Source organism: Mercenaria mercenaria, chromosome 4, assembly GCF_021730395.1.
Source record: "Mercenaria mercenaria strain notata chromosome 4, MADL_Memer_1, whole genome shotgun sequence".
NCBI classification, from domain to species: domain Eukaryota; kingdom Metazoa; phylum Mollusca; class Bivalvia; order Venerida; family Veneridae; genus Mercenaria; species Mercenaria mercenaria.
In genome coordinates this window covers 88146046-88164116 of record NC_069364.1, presented here as the reverse complement: position 1 = coordinate 88164116, position 18071 = coordinate 88146046, and the positions used below count along the sequence as shown (strand labels likewise).

At 34.4% G+C, this 18071-nt stretch overlaps 2 protein-coding genes across 3 annotated transcripts in view; both read left to right on the top strand.

The window, feature by feature from the left end:
* The window catches only part of LOC123552385 (armadillo repeat-containing protein 2-like), a 465377-nt gene that overhangs the window by 427015 nt on the left and 20291 nt on the right, over window positions 1-18071 (top strand). The window lies entirely within an intron of this gene.
* The window catches only part of LOC123553564 (dnaJ homolog subfamily C member 8-like), a 39680-nt gene that overhangs the window by 7488 nt on the left and 14121 nt on the right, over window positions 1-18071 (top strand). For both annotated transcript variants that reach the window (XM_053541883.1, XM_045343264.2), the window contains exons 2-6: window positions 7908-8009; window positions 11689-11745; window positions 13284-13350; window positions 13853-13947; window positions 15413-15484. In XM_053541883.1, coding sequence (XP_053397858.1) covers window positions 7908-8009; window positions 11689-11745; window positions 13284-13350; window positions 13853-13947; window positions 15413-15484 — 393 coding nt within the window. The remainder of the gene's footprint in view (window positions 1-7907; window positions 8010-11688; window positions 11746-13283; window positions 13351-13852; window positions 13948-15412; window positions 15485-18071) is intronic.

Here is an 18071-nt window from a genome sequence, read left to right as displayed (position 1 = left end):
TGTTGTTTTTTTTTTGTTTTTTTTTTTTTTTATAAACTCTGGTCAGTGATTTTAAAGCTAACGGATGAAATACATGCAAACGGGGAGAAGAGCATTTTCTTTTATCCTAAAGCTGTTTTTGTTTTGAAAGTTATGTCTACTGACTACTGCACAGGCACTACATTGGAACCTGACATCAAAACTAAACACTTGTTAAATTTAGTTTAATCATAATTTATTGTATATATATATACATATTTAATACACACACATACAACAAGCATACAAATACATCAAAAATACTTGTTAAATTTCACATGAATGACTTTAGTTATACAATTTTTCAAAACTCATAATAATAGAAAAAGAACTGAAATAAAGAAAAGGAATTGAAAAAAAAAATCTGGTCCAAGTGAGGTTCGAACTCACGACTTCGGGTTTTTCAACGCGAACTCGCTAACCACTACACCACTGGGGGAGTTATGACGTCATCATGACAAACATAAGTTATATATAAAGTTCGGTAATGGCAGGTGACGAAAGTCGTTTCAAAATGAAATTATTGTATTTTATTTCTTTTTTCATCGTAGAAAATGTATTTAGCACTAATGTTTTATTATCAAACGTGCAATTACATTTTTATTCAATATTCAAAGCAGTAAGCGAGACGCTTTTGTCAATCGTAAACAGTAAGCGTCTACTGACGTCTTTACTGATTAATTACTATCTGCATAGAGCACATGAAAAAATCCGAACAACACCGATTCTAAAAAGTACCACGAATTTTCAACTCGATAGTATACACAGTTAGATCTCTCTATTCGTTTTCTTGTTCATACGTCTAACTGTAATGCGACGCTGTGGACGCCGCTTTGCGGCGCCGGTAGCTCTGCTATAAAGATCACAAAATGTAGGGAGGAAGGTTAGAATGCTAACCAAACCCTAGCATTCTTACGAAGAAATATTAAGGTCAAATCCCAACCCATTTAGACCATTGCTTACCAGACTCTAGTCCAACCCCAGCTTGAATGTGCCTCGCGTCCGAGGTATGGTCGCCCCACACCCAAACCCAAATTGACCAAATTGAAAGCGTCCAAATGAGAGCCGCCCTTTGGATCAAGACTGACTGTGGCCGTACTTCCAGTGTAATAGATATGCTACACTCTCACTCCCTAAACCTCCGTCAACTGGATTTAAGGCGTATAGATTCTAGGTTATCACTCTTCTGTAAGATTCAACATGATCTGGTTGCTATCCCAGTCGTTGATTACCTGACCCCAATGACCCGTTGTGTCCGCTATGGCCATTCCCTAAGTTATAGGTTAATTACAGCAACCACTGACTATTACAAGTTTTCTTATTTTCTGAGAACAGTGTACCATTGGAACCAACTTCCCCCCAGTGTCGCCCACCTCCCTACCCTAGAGTAGTTCAGTGCTGCAGTTTGCAGCCTAGAATATGTCTCGCCCTAGTTATCCTGCAAACTCAAGTTTTAACCTTTTTATATCACCAAAGTTATTTTTAGTTTCTTCCACTAAATTTTTAATATGAAATTAGGTGCTACCTAAAAGGCAGAGCTCCCTTGAAAAATCACCAGTGCCCCTTAAAAATTAAAGGAGTGGTGCTGGAATTATCTGGAATTACGGATTCGTTTAGGAAGTTTATGTTCTATTAGATCTATTAAAATTATGAATATTAATGATAATTCATGATTTCTGAATGCATGTTTTAGACTGCATCAAGATTAATTCTTGACATGTGAAAAACTCGAAAGATATTCTATATATTATAATCAAAAGAAAGTTTGATATAGATTTCATACTGGAAACCAGTCACAAATGATAACTCCTTCAAATTGAAAAGTTTGAATCTTGAAAATTTCAAACTTAACAGAATCTCATTAGACCAACAGCCAAAGGAATTCTGTCTCTTTGCGTGTAAATATTTGGCAATGAGGACTTAATGAAAAAAGTTAATGTCCCAATTCCAAAGTTAATAGATTCTGTTCTAAGAAATTAGAATTAACGTAATCCTGGAAATGACTATTGTAGTTCTTTTAAATGTCATTATTGTCAAATTTTGGTTCTTTTTGAATGGAAGAATGTGTCCAACTTTTAGTCAAAAATACTGCTATAAGAGATGCCTTGTATGGGAAAATTACGATTATTTACATTACTGTACAAAGCTTGTTTTAACCCAAAAGACTAGCAATTTTTAAAAGTTAATGAACGGCAGATCAGAATTTTACCTAGAGAAAAACAGTGTTTGCCGAAATTCTCGAAAACACCTGTTTATTTGCAGAACTTTTAAATTCACAATCTATGGCTTTTTATGGTTAATCTTTTAGCACTAGAGAATAGGGATGGCAGTAAGAACCTTTTTGATATTTATTGATAATTCATCGCCAATAGTTATAGTTTTATTTATATAAACTCTGGTTAGTGATTTTAAAGCTAACGGACGAAATATATGTGAACGGGGAGAAGAGCATTAGTTGCTTTTCACAGTTCAAGGCCTGTATATTTTGATCCTAAAGCTATTTTTAGCTCATCTGATTTTTTGAAAAAAAATGATGAGTTATTGTCATCACTTGAGCGGTTGTCGGCGTCGGCGTCGGCGTTGCCTGGTTAAGTTTTATGTTTAGGTCAGCTTTTCTCCTAAACTATCAAAGCTATTGCTTTGAAACTTGGAATACTTGTTCACCATCATAAGCTGACCCTGTATAACAAGAAACATAACTCCATCTTGCTTTTTGCAAGATTTATGGCCCCTTTTGTACTTAGAAAATATCAGATTTCTTGGTTAAGTTTTATGTTTAGGTCAACTTTTCTCCTAAACTATCAAAGCTATTGCTTTGAAACTTGAAATACTTGTTCACCATCATAAGCAGACCCTGTACATCAAGAAACATAACTCCATCTTGCTTTTTGCAAGATTTATTGCCCCTTTTGGACTTAGAAAATCAGTTTTCTTGGTTAAGTTTTATGTTTAGGTCAGCTTTTATCCTAAACTATCAAAGCTATTGCTTTAAAACTTGCAACACTCGTTCACCATCATAAGTTGACCCTGTATAGCAAGAAACATAACTCCGTCCTGCTTTTTGCAAGATTTATGGCCCCTTTTGGACTTAGAAAATATCAGATATTTTGGTTAAGATTTATGTTTAGGTCAACTTTTTCTCTTAAACTATCAAAGCTATTGCTTTGAAACTTGCAACACTTGTTCACCATCATAAGCTGACCCTGTACAGCAAGCAACATAACTCCATCCTGCTTTTTTGCAATAATTATTGCCCCTTTTGGACTTAGAAAATCATTTTCTTGGTTGAGTATTATGTTTAAGTCAACTTTTCTCATAAACTATCAAAGCTATTGCTTTAAAACTTGCAACAGTTTTTCACCGTCATAAGTGGACACTGTACATCAAGAAACATAACTCTATCCTGCTTTTTGCAAGAATGATGGCCCTTTTTAGACTTAGAAAATCATGGGTAGGACAATATTTCTATTACACAAAAAAAATCAGATGAGCGTCAGCACCTGCAAGGCGGTGCTCTTGTTTTAAAGTTATGTCTACTGACTACTGCACAGGCACTGCATTGGAACCTGACGTCAAAATTATAAACATTTGTTAATTTTTACATGAATGACTTTAGTTATACAATATTTTCAAAACTTATAATTATACAAAAAAAAAAAGACTGAAATAAAAAAGGAATTAAAAAAAAATCTGGATCAGGTGAGGTTCGAACTCACGATCTCTGGATTTCAACGCGAACTCGCTAACCACTACACCACTGTGGAGTTATGACATCACATGGACAAACATAAGTATTTATTGTAAAGTTCAGTAATGGCAGCGTGACGAAAGTTGTTTCAAAATGAAATTATTGTATTTTATTTCTTTTTTCTTTGTAGAAAATGTATTTAGCACTAATTTCTTATAATCGAACGATCAATTACATTTTTATTCAATATTCAAAGCAGTAAGCGAGACGCTTTTGTCAACCGTAAACAGTAAGCGTCTACTGATGTCTTTACTGATTAATTACTTTGTACATAGATCACATGAAAAAATCCGAACAACACCGATTCCAGAAAGTACCACGAGTTTTCAACTCGATAGTATACCCAGGTAGATCTCTCTATTCATTTCTTTTTCACACGTCTAACCGTAATGCGATGCTGTCACTATATTCTTTCTCTTTTTGATTTTGACACAGGGTTGGCAACTACCCGCCCAGGGCGGGTTTACCCACCCAGGAAAACCCGGGTTGGGCAATCCTCCTAAAACTGAATGAAGCGGGCAATACTGGGCAATAAGAAGTTTTTCTACTTTTTTTTAACCAAAACAATTGAGTTTCTATGTTATAAAATGTGAGCATAATTCTTACATTAAGTTTTACTTAAAGTTGTACTTTGAAATCATTGATGAAGTGATAGGTAGCTGATAGAACAATTTTATTAACAAAATTATCATTTTTTTTACACAACAAAATATTTTTATTTGAAAATAAACACCTTTCAAATTTTTTACATGAATTTATAAATGACACAGTATTACTTTTATATATAATCTACACACTGTCAGTGATCACATATTGAATGATCACATATTGAATGATCTCTCTAGGTCACAACTAGAGTTTGCTTAGCATATGATAGTCTAGTTCTTCTTTATCATGAAGCTTTCTGTAATAGAACACAAGTTCTGCATTTTTTTTTATCCCAAGTCTGTTTCTGAGTTGTGTCTGAGTAATACCAAGATTTGAAGACACCCTTTCAATTGACCCAGATGCTGGCAAATCTAGAAGGTTTTTTTTGCACGACAAAGTGGTCTTAGGCTGATCTAAAACCAACACACTGGTGACACTGCAACGTTTTAGTGTATGAGCTTTCAGTCTCTCAATTTTGGCACTAACCACAGTGCCACAGTCTTTACATTTTGCAGTCTTTTTATAATCATCCTCAGTAACATTAAAACAATTCCACAAAGGGTCCTTAGGTTTCATGGTTATATGATAGAAATGACAATGTGATCTAAATTGGAAACTGAATGGCCAGATTTAAGTTGTTCACACTTCTAACTTTAATCCTTAATCTTGCTCAATAATTGCTCAATCATCATCATAATAATGTCTATTCAAAAGATTTTTATAGGTATTATAACATTAGGCATGCAGGTGTCATTGTTATCACTATATGGGTTATAAGTCAACTGGTCATTTTACTCATGAAAATCAGTTTCATATTTAGATCCCATTGTCATTTATCATTCTATCATATAACCATGAAACCTAAGGACCCTATGTGGAATTGTTTTAATGTTACTGAGGATGATTATTAAAAGATTGCAAAATGTAAAGACTAGGGCCCTGTGGTTAGTGCCAAAATTGAGAGACTGAAAGCTCATATAGACTGTAATGTTGCAGTGTGATGGTTTTAGTTCAGCCTTGGACCACTCTGTAGGGTAGCCAAAAAACTTTAAGATATGCTGGCATCTTCTGTGTCAATTGAAAGTGTGTTTTCACATTTTGGTATTATTCAGACAAAACCCAGAAACAGACTCGGGATCGAAAAAACTGCAAAACTTGTGTTCTGTTACAGAATGCTTCGTGATAAAGAAAAACTAGACTGTTAGACGTCCATATGTTAAGCAAAATCTAATTGTGACCTAGAGAGATCATCCAATATGTGATCAATGACAGTGTGTAGATTAGATATACAAAGTAATACTGTGTCATTTATAAATTCATATATTTGTAACTATGAATGTTGAAGGGTGTTTACTTTCACATAAAAAATATTTTGTTGATAGAACTGTTCTGTCAGCCTATCATTTATATTCACCAATGGTTTCAAAGTAAGTAAAACTTAATGTAAGAATTAGCTTACATTTTATAACATAGAAACTCAATTGTTTGGTAAAAAAAACAGAAAAACTTCTTACTGCACAGTATTGCCCACTTCATTCATTTTTAGGAGTATTGCCCAACCTGGGAAAACCAGGGTTTTCCCGGGCGGGTTTACCCGCATCCTGCTTTCTTCTGTTGCTTCATCCGATTTTTTCTGCACCCTTTGGAGTTTGATTTTGTGAAACATTGCTAGTTTTGGAGACAGTAAGTTTGGAATGGTAGACAGATTTTAAGCAGTCAACGGGTGCACTTTCAATTTCATCTGCCGAGAGTGGGTGGAGAACAGTAAATACCATCGGGTTTGTGTGGTATATGGGGCTTTCTATGAAGTGACATAAAGTACTCGGTTGTTAATAATTGGACTGAATACTTTTCTTGTCTGCAGATACAGAAATGTACCTTAGAATTGCTCAATGTTGATCAAAATGACGTTTTTGCGGGAAACTCTTCTGTTTGGCTACGGAACGATTCATACTCAGTTCTGGTCGTCCCACAAGCACATTCGTCTCCAAAATTTTCGTAACACAACAACTGACACTTCCAGACCAATTTTAGTGTGACATACCTAATTTTTATGCGAGATTCTCACGATATCGCAGTCTCGGCAGATCCATGAAGTAGTGTTATTGCAATGGCTGCAACATAGTCCAAATTATAATAGGACGTTTGGGACAGCATGATAACTTTTGACTGTCGCTGTCCGGTGGGATGACAACTATAAAATAACAAATCATAAAATAAGTCATCCCAATAAGCCAAATAAGTAAGGCTACAAAGAGTTTGTTATGTTTTAGACTGCATTAAAATTAAATCTCAAGATGTGAACACTTGACAAATATTCTAAACAAAAGAAAGTACGGTATAGATATACAGAATTAAGACCCGGAAAATGCACCAGAAGCAACCATTTACATATCTGTATTTTGAAAACCGTCCAGGGGGACAGCCATTACCTCCCTTTCATTTGTACAATTACTCTGTGCTACATGCTGCTATGATTATGTCAGCTTGTGTCCCCTGTCAAAATATCTGGATCTGCACGTGTGAAGTTTCTTTTTTTTTCCTGTCTTTTCAATGGTTATATATTGAGCAACATAAAGACAATAAAATAGGTGGTAATAAAATGGTGATAAATGAAATCTTCATCAGGGCACTACCATTAAATTTATATAAGTGTTTTCTTTATAATACAGAGTCAGAGAAATACATGTTGCTTTATCAGTTATTGTTTAATTGCCATCTGCAGAGTTCGCCATAGCAATAGTATTGGTATAGTCATCCCGTGTTGAAATACACAGGGTATTATACTATCTGCGTTATCACTTTCCTACACTTAGCTTCAACAACAGCTGCTGACAATGGGTTATTTATTTACTTGGCAAAATGAATTTATGCAGCAGTTGAGTTAAACAATTGCCCCCTTTCCAAAAAATAAAAACAAAAAATTGCCATTAAATTTGGAAAAAAAAAATAAATAGATCAATCTTCATGATTTTACCTGGTTGTTTCTACAAATAATTTTTATGGGTTCATGTACAAGATGTCTACCAGTAAGTCCTTTGAAGAGTTGCAACATTACTGAAAAACCTGCTCGTAATGTTTTATATAGTTGCAATGATGTAGAGGTGGTTGTGGTTGTGGGGGTCGGTGAGTAGAAGGGCAACATATGCTTTCCCCATTCAAGTTGGAGTGCCAGTATTATTTAAAAACTAGTAAATACTGTTACAGGCAGTATGAAAACCGTCTGAGATAATATTGTAACCTAAAAACACAACACTTCAATGTAGATATGATTTTCTATTCCAAGATACATGTACACAGAAAGCATGAAGAAATTATTGAAATATGGTTTATTACCAAAACATATTAATTTTCTGTTATAGATAGGACATTGTGCTGTTGTTGCTTTTCTTTGACACATCTAAAACATATTGCAAGACTGTCGGCACTACTGTAGCATCAGTTTAAGCTAGACTTATGTTTAAGCCCTGAAAAAAATATACATTCATTTCAGGTAAAAGCAATAGAAAAGCATGATTCTGTCTTGACATCAAAACAGCAGATAGACAGACTGAATAGACCAGGCTCAACATACTTCAACCTCAACCCTTTTGATGTAAGTATAATTGTGTTAGGAGTCACATGATCAAAATAATCTCTAAACCAAAGTGATGTTTTGTAGAATATGAATAAACTATGTACCATGATCAGGTATGAAATTTAGGCATAGCCTTTACATAAAGCTTTCAGAAAACATAGCTTTGCATACAGATAACGAAAGTTGTTCAATACTTATATAGTTAACAATGATGATAGATTTCTGGTAATTACAAGCATTTACGAAAATAAGAAGTCGCAGTTCATTGAAGTGTTCCAGATAAACAGGAGGTGATTGTGATTGAAGACTATGTAGTTTTAGAGTACATCTATGTTGCCATAAGATAAGCTGTATTTTAGATGTAAAGAACAAACTTGCTTTAATTTTATCCCATATAAATTTACTCTTTGGTTTAGAGACTACCGTGATCATGTGATTCCCTACAGGAATAAAATGTGCTGCTCAGATGCCCAATTAGGTTTAAGTCATCAAGTGTGTAATTTATATATTTTCATGATTTTTTTTCATTATCACGGAGGGGGAACCAACATATATGTATGTATTCCTAAATGGGTTCCGCTTAAAATCATATGTTGTTCTTCCGGTAGTACATATGTGGTAAACATTTCACAGAAAAACTGGTTAGGTTTTTATTTGTGAGTGAATTTTGTGAAAATGAAATTGTTTTGCCGAAATATCGCGATGCAGTGCAACTGAGCATACATTACTAAGCACGTAAGTGCATTTACCTTACCTGTATTTGTAGAAATGACGAAGACAAACTTATTCTCCGTGAAGCAGTATGACTGAAAATTAGCAACATTTTTATCAACAGATGGAAATATTTGTAATTGTCCTGCGCCTGCTTAAATTTTGCCCTTGAAACCTTTCGTATGCTAAACCCAACCTAGAAGAGAAACTGTTTGGCGATCGCTTTGCTAGAAAAATATCTATTGGCGAAAAACCGAATGGGATACATATGTTGAGCATGGGCTACATATGTGGTGGATTAATTTTTTAAAAACTCCGCAGATCTTGAGCTAAAATGAAGGCTTGATGCCTTGCTGTCTTCAATTCGTTTCTTGCACTCACATTCTCCTCTGCATCAGGCCAATGTCAATATTGTTTGACAACTTCGAAACAACATTTTTAAGGTTTAAGAATATGTTTTGATGAGGTACTGGTTCCTTATCAAAATCAGTCTGTTCAAGGCATGACGTCAATAAAAGAAATCATTTACTAACATATAATTACAACTATTACTCAATTCATAGATTTGTGCGTTCTGGTTGGCTGCTTCAGCACACGTGACCAACTTTCATTTCTCAATGAAGCTATCACGTATTCATTAGATCTAATTAATATGCAAATGAGTCGTTCGCCTGCGTCCATGACGACGAAATTAATGCGCGTAACACAGGTACTCTTAAAGCTTGCATTTCAGTAAAAAATGTTGCATTTTTTTTTCAAATAGGAAACAAATGGAAGAAGTTTTTATAGATCTAGTTGTAATTATAAGAATTGAATGGTATTTTTCTGCGGTTTATCGATGTATGAATTGTCAGGAAATTTCGGTGTTTATGCAAATTAGGTGTAAACTTCCTAACAGTTCATACATCGATGAACCGCAGAAAAATACCATTCAATTCTTAATTAAAATGCACGGACTGAATTTTTGTTACATACAGTATCTTTGTTACAAGTAGTTATGATCCCCGGTAAAAGAGAGTGCCTTGTTAATGTTGAATTACCTATTTCTAGATTATGTCAATTTTACCATATTTGTTAAAATTTTCCTTTTCTGTTAGCTTTTGCAATGTTTTGGCGAGACCATTGGAATGTCAAAATAGATAACAAGGATCTGCAAGCATAGTTATTCTTATGCTCCCGAAGAGGGCGAGCATACATGTATTGTTAGGCTTTGTCCGTCTGTCCTTCTGTCTGTCACACATTTTGTTCTGGCATAAATGGCATTTGATTGAAACGTCAGATAGTCATAGAACCCATTAAGACAAAGTGAAGTGTGAAAGAACAATGACTCTCCCTTTCCTAGTTTTTGAATTACATCCCTTTTATTATACAAAATAATGCTTGTCCGTAGCATTTATTTCAAAAGAATTAAATGTATTGGATTGAAACTTCAAAAATGAAAAAGGCCATTGACAGGAAGTGCAGTGATAAAGAACCATAACATTGCCATACCTAGTTTTTTCAGTTATCTCCTTTTATTATTAAAATAATACTTCTGGAGCATAACATGAAAAATATAAAATGCATTTGGTTGAAACTTCACAGAAAGGTAGAGACATTGAGAGCAAGTGAATTGTCATAGAACAATAACTATCCTACCTTTTCTTTTTAATAGTCTCACTTTATTTTTAGCTTAGTCCGGGCAAACTAGAATTACCTCCAGAAACCCCATGACCCGAAAGTATTTACTAGTATTACATTTTATTTTTGAGATCGTTGCCCGAGATATTTGACCCAATTACTTAGTTCACCTACACAATTCATGGACAGACAATTTCAACAGGTAATGATGCAAAATACCTCCGAAGATACATATAGAGGCGCACATGAACGAGTAAAACAAACATGAAAACGACACTTGGATCAAGAACACATTATTTCGCAGACCGTATCGGCAACTAATAAACTATACACCAAACTATACATGTATATTTCCGACATAAGCAACACATAAACGCCTTTGGATTTAGAAGAGACGCGTTGTCCCCTAACTGGAATGTTCTGCAGCATCAAATTTTAGCTCAAAGCTATGTTCGTTTCTAATTGTCCCGAGGTCAAAGGTTAATCCTTTTTTACACATGTTTATAATATTTGGAATGATATGTCATAAACTTGAAATGTATTTCTAATTCGTTTCTTTATTAAGGTACCATTTAAGCTCAAGATCTGCAGAGTTTTTTTGTTTTGTTTTTAAAATAATCCACCACATATGTAGCCCTTGCACAACATATGTATCCCATTCGGTTTTTGCCAATAAAAATTTTTCTAGTAAAGTGATCGCCATAAAGTTTCTCTTCTAGGTTGGGTTTAGCATATGGAAGGTTTCAAGGGCAAAATTTAAGCAGGTGCAGGACAATTACAACATATTTCCATCTGTTGTTAAAAATGTTGCTAATTTTCAGTCATACCGCTTCACGGAGAATAAGTTTTTCTGTGTCATTTTAAAAATACAGGTAAGGTAAATGCACTTACGTGCTTGGTAATGTATGCTCGTTTGCACTGCATCGCGATATTTTGGTCAAACAATTTCAATTTCACAAAATCCACTCACAAAAAAAATATCTAACCTAGTTTTCTGTGAAATGTTTACCACATATGTACTACCGGAAGCACAACATATGATTTTAAGCAGAACCCATTTAGGAATACATATGTTGGTTCCCCCACCGTGATTATACACATCAGAGCATGTAGTTTCTAAGAAGATTAAATTGTTACATACCTTGAACACAAAGGTTGCTAAATGGGAGGTTAAACTGCTTGAATAATGTTTATTTGTATTTTAAAAAAGTCACTTCTGTATAACTTAATCTGCAGAAAGAAAAAACAAAATTACAGTTTTGAAACAAAAAGGTTACAGGTACCATTAATTATACTCACCTATGTGGAGTGTTGTACCAGAATTAGCAATGAATTGGCATTACTTTGTTATGTCTTGTGATTACAGGTGCTACAGTGTGATCCTGACACACCTATTGCAGATTTAAAGAAGAAATACAGACAGGTAAACATCCTATATACATGTATAGTAACAAGGATAGAAGGCATTTGAAGATGGTTAATCAGATTTTGATCAAGGAGCAATTTGTTCAAAACTTTAACATCTGGTTGTATACACTTACTTTCATGGTGTGCTTAAAATTTATGTTAGATTTTCATTGGAGGTATTTTTAAAGTTTGATTTTCATTGCCCAACCAAGATAGAGTTTATTTGGAAGAACAAAAAATTTGATAAACAGTCTTAGCCTGGGCAACGATATGAATGTAAGAACTGTTGTATTATATTTGTCAAAGAGTAACTGTTGCATTCACAACTATAGCTAAAATTCATTAGAAATGACAGTTGTAATATTATCATTACCTCTCTTTGCCTCTCTTGGTTGCATTGCACAACAAATATAGATTGGAAAAATATTTATTCCAAGGCTACACACAGTTTCAAAACTTACTTTTGACAACCCACGTCACTAGTTACAAGATCAAGGTCACATTTAGATAGTCTAAATTCATGTCCCCTCCATATCTAAGATGATTCTATTAAAAGAAACATTAATTATGTACTTCATTAAAACAATGTGCAGAGTGCACAACCAAGGTTATAAGTCCAAGTTAAGGTCATGCTTGGTGGTCACAGTCAGCTTTCAAGTATAACTTCATGTTTGCTCCGTATCATATAAACCACTTGCAAGATTTTCGTAACATTAGCATCAGTTGTTAATCTCATCAAGGTGACTTGCAGAGCATAATTATGAACAGGGTCACTAAGTTCAAGGTCAAGGTTACACGGAGGTCAAAGATTAAATAGAATAGCTTTAGTTCATATCTTCTCCATATCTTCTTAACCATTGGAAGGTTTTTAAAAAAATTAGCATCTACTGTTAACCTCATCAAGACCTCTTGCAGGATGCACTACCCAGGTTTCCAGGTCCAAGGTCAAGGTCACGCTTGAAGGTCAATGGTCGTGATCGTAACATTTTGCTTTCCCTGTATCAAAGCAGCATCATTGGGTATTAATCATGGCCTTTAGTGGTCATCACACCTGTCTCTATTCATAATTGTGAACAAACAATACATATCATAACAGAATAGGTAAGCACAGAAATTTCAGCACAGGCGTGAATATCTGAAGTAAACTTATTACTATCATGTGCTCTTCAGTTAAATACTATAAACTTTTATTACGTTTTGAAAGACTCATGGACAGCTTTCAGAAAACTGATAAAAATAGTTTCATTACACTGTCAAATAAAACATTTTAGATTCATGGTCCTATTGGACATTTTATATCAGAATATACTCTGATTTGTGTTGTGCTTCTTCTTCTTCAAATGTTTAATTGGCTACTTGTGTACAGTGAAAGTGGAAATTTTTATTTATGCATTTGTATATTTTTTATTTCATGGTAAACTTTCAATTTGTGATGAATGGAACTTGAGAATATTAGCCAAAGTAAAAGTTCAGTTGAATGATAAATGTTTTACAGTGTCTTACCAAATTAGGTAGTGTAAGCTGAGGCATTAAATATTTTATTAAATTTTACAGATGTCAATATTAGTCCATCCAGACAAGAATCAGGATGATTCAGAGAGGGCACAGAGTGCATTTGAAGGTACATTGTATGTGAACAATAATATGCTGTAATTCTAAGCAAAAGGCTTTTCATTCTTATATAAGAGACTGATTATTTGGCCACTTCACAGAAAGTAACAGTTCTTATAGCAGAACAGTTTCTAATTGAACTATGTAAGACTCCTGGACATTGAATCTGAATCTTAAACAAAAGAAAAGCAAATGTTCAGTTTGCCATGATTTTATTTATAGTGTCAAAGAATTATTATCATATACCTAACCACAATTATTAACAAAGTTGTTCAGGGCAGAAACATGTAACAGACTGCAGTAACTGCTGTAGACTTAATAACACGTAACTGACATGTCGTATGATGTTCCAGTCACCGGAAGATATGTTCAAAAAATATAACAAAACATCTCATTAAATGGCAGTGACATACTGACATACCTTATTGGTTATTGGCACCCTAAACCTACATGTACATTTGCAATTTGCAATTAGAGTTATATTGTTCATTTTTGTCTGTAATTATTTGTAGCGGTGAACAAGTCATATAAAACATTGGAGAATGAAGAAGGAATGAAGCGATGTAGAGAAGTCATTGAGGAAGCTAAAGCCAGGGTTGATGAAATGGTATGCCATATGCTATTCATAAGTTTAACATAACCAAAACATTGTGAAATGATACAATTGCACTTGCTTAATGGTTTCATTTTGCTTGGACTTTATCATAGACTTCCTGTTTAAAATCTCAAAGTATAAAAATATTAAATTGATTCAATATTTAACTAAAACTTTGAAATGTTGTAGTTTGTAGCATCCTCTAGGGCATGTATGGTTAAAAGAACTGATAATGATAACTGAAATGTGGTATTGCTATTCAATTTTAAATTAAAAATGCATTGGCAGGTTGTAGAAAAATGCAGCTCTCTGAATGGACAATTAGAATTTGTGATGCATGTTAAAATTATGAATAGGTTAGCTTGTTTGTTTCATTGATTTTCAGTAGAAAAGATTGTCATATTTTACAAGTGTTATTTCTGTTCTTGTACACAAATCAGTTTTTGTCCCTGAAGGTAGGTATTTAGTAATCACACTCAGTTAGTTTGCGTGTCAATCTGAAATACATCGTGTCTCAGTTATATGTCTTGTCCTAGTTAAAACTTCAAAGCAGTTGAAGGGATTCAAGTAAAATGTTACATAAATGTTAAGCCTGATAGGAAAGGAAGTCCCACTTAGAAGAAAAAGGTCTATACTTCCATGGTCAAAGGCAATGATACGCCACTTCATGGGCATTTTTCATTTACTTGTGACATCTTGTCTCAATCATTTTGTTATTTGATGAGGTAAAATCAATGTTTAGTGAATCTCATTCATGAACTTCATGCTGGTCAGAGCTTTTTGATGTACGTGTATTTTAGTCCAAGATGTTGCAGTTTATGTACTGATAAAGGTCTCTGCAATTGGCACCACTATATCCCGGTTGCCTGGGTCATATTTTCAATTCTGCTAAAGGATTTATGAAGAAACTTCAGTCTGAACAAGTGTGTATTTGAAGAAGTAGGAATTTCACATTTTTGTTTCACCTCAGTATAAAGATTATGAGGAGATACGTACATTTTCATGGAACCTCAGTATGAGGAAAGAGGGAGGACATAAAGGTTTGTCCGCAGTACAGCTGTACGTCTTCTGAGTCAAACTGCACAGTAATTACAAGGCTGAATTGGCTCATACTGTTGCCGATGACTTACCATGACATGTAGATGGTATGGAATACAGGGTGTAATGAAGGGTACATAATTCCTAGAGTCTGAGGGTTTTCGTTAATTTGTAACAATCACTTTATTCACAAACTGCTATTTTCCATGAACTTTAAATCTTGTCTGCAGTTCTTATGGCAGAAAGCCATTTAGTTGGCTTGCAAAATGTTGTTTTTTCTACCAAGGTGCCTGCCTGGGCCTGAAATAATGCCCAAAAGGGACCAGGCGTCTGCCTATACATTTAAAGCAACCATATTGCATTGAATTGGATTGATGAACAAAACAAAGCAGAACAGATTCTATTGAGCAGCTGTGTTATATATATCTTTGTTTTATAGATGAAGACACAGAGGAAAAAGTTAAAGAAGGAAGGGAGACCTCAAATAGTTCCTGAGGATGATAGAGAGAAGGTAGGTAAACACGTTTGTTGCTGTTTGTCACAGGGTGAAAAAAATTTGCAGTCAAACTAGAACTCAAACCTGTGGCCTCTGAATACTGTTCCAATGCTGTATCAACTGAGCTACCATGCCACCTTACTTACCTTTCTCCTCAAACTATTAAGTCCAAAACCATAACGCATATTCCCCACAAAAACTAATTTCAATGAATACTGTAAATTAAAAGAGTGTCATAATGCTAATCAAGTAATGTAGATACTATCCAACATTGGATGCTAAATGCCACAGGGTGACAGGTAAGCACTGAGCTACTTGGCCACTTGACTTAATGCTCTTTGAATCAGATATTTTTTTACAGTGAAAAATTTTATTTATCGTCAAATAACTGATGACAGGTTTTTCAAACCTTCAGTATTTAAAAATCATAAGATAATGCATGTTATTTTTTGCCAGTATAAAAATTAGAGAAGCACCTTCTCGTCGTAAGAATCTTTGAAGAAATCATAACTTAAGTAATGTTTTCATGTTTGCAAGAAAATCTACCATTTAAATAATACTGATCCTTTTCACAGTTTTGAATTAACCTTTTTAGATGATCTAATTTTTAGCTCGACTATTCGAAGAATAGTCTAGCTATTCTACTCACCCTGGCGTCGGCGTCGGCATCACACCTTGGTTAAGTTTTTGCATGCAAGTACATACAGCCATCAATTAAAGGCATATAGCTCTGAAACTTATTTTTTCTTTTTCTAGGTCAATTACCAACCTCTTTGGGTCAAGTCCCATAACTCTGACATGTATTTTGAGCAAATTATGCCCCCTTTTGGACTTAGAAAATTTTGGTTAAAGTTTTACATGCAAGTTACTATCTCCAAAACTAATGCAGATATTGAATTGAAACTTCACATGTGTCTTCGGGGTTATAAAACTAGTTGATAGCAGCAAGTCCCATAACTCTGACTTTCATTTTAACCAAATTATGCCCCCGTTTGGACTTAGAAAATTCTGGTTAAAGTATTGCGTGCAAGTACATACAGCTATTTCTAAAAGGCATATAGATTTGAAACTTATTTTTTTCTTTTTCTAGATCAATTACCAACCTCACTGGGTCAAGACCCATAACTCTGACATGTATTTTGAGCAAATTATGCCCCCTTTTAGACTTAGAAAATTTTGGTTAAAGTTTTACATGCAAGTTACTATCTCCAAAGCTAAGCAGATATTGATTTGAAACTTCACATGTGTCTTCGGGGTTATAAATCTAGTTGATAGCAGCAAGTCCCATAACTCTGACCTTTATTTTGGCCAAATTATGCCCCCTTATGGACTTAGAAAATTCTGGTTAAAGTTTTGCGTGCAAGTACATACAGCTATTTCTAAAAGGCATATAGATTTGAAACTTATTTTTTCTTTTTCTAGATCAATTACCAACCTCACTGGGTCAAGTCCAATAACTGTGACATGTTTTTTGAGCAAATTATGCCCCCTTTTAGACTTAGAAAATTTTGGTTAAAGTTTTACATGCAAGTTATTATCTCCAAAACTAATGCAGATATTGAATTGAAACTTCACATGTGCCTTCGGGGTTATAAAACTAGTTGATAGCAGCAAGTCCCATAACTGATATGCATTTTGGTCAAATTATTCCCCCTTTTGAACTTAAAACTCTTTTGATATTTAACCTTTTTGGGTAATATTTTTCTGCTTCTGGGACAATATTTCGAATAGTCGAGCTTGGCTGTCTTACGGACAGCTCTTGTTTGAAAAAAAATGATGAGTTATTGTCATCACTTGAGCGGTTGTCGGCGTCGACGTCTGCGTCGGCGTTGCCTGGTTAAGTTTTATGTTTAGGTCAGCTTTTCTCCTAAACTATCAAAGCTATTGCTTTGAAACTTGGAATACTTGTTCACCATCATAAGCTGACCCTGTATAGCAAGAAACATAACTCCATCTTGCTTTTTGCAAGATTTATGGCCCCTTTTGTACTTAGAAAATATCAGATTTCTTGGTTAAGTTTTATGTTTAGGTCAGCTTTTATCCTAAACTATCAAAGCTATTGCTTTAAAACTTGCAACACTTGTTCACCATCATAAGTTGACCCTGTACAGCAAGAAACATAACTCCATCCTGCTTTTTGCAAGATTTATGGCCCCTTTTGGTCTTAGAAAATCATTTTCTTGGTTGAGTATTATGTTTAAGTCAACTTTTCTCATAAACTATCAAAGCTATTGCTTTAAAACTTGCAACAGTTTTTCACCATCATAAGTGGACACTGAACATCAAGAAACATAACTCTATCCTGCTTTTTGCAAGAATGATGGCCCTTTTTAGACTTAGAAAATCATGGGTAGGACAATTTTTCTATTACACAAAAAAAATCAGATGAGCGTCAGCACCTGCAAGGCGGTGCTCTTGTTTAATCATATACAATCCGGTAAAATATATTGGTCCATGTTCTTTTGTCTAAGATATATGTCAAATTCTGTTAAGATTTAGAACATCATTTTGAATTATTTAAAGTGCCAACACTCTTTGTTAGCTCACCTGAACATTGTTTATGATGATCTGTAAGTATACCGTAGGTCAGTGGTCCATCATC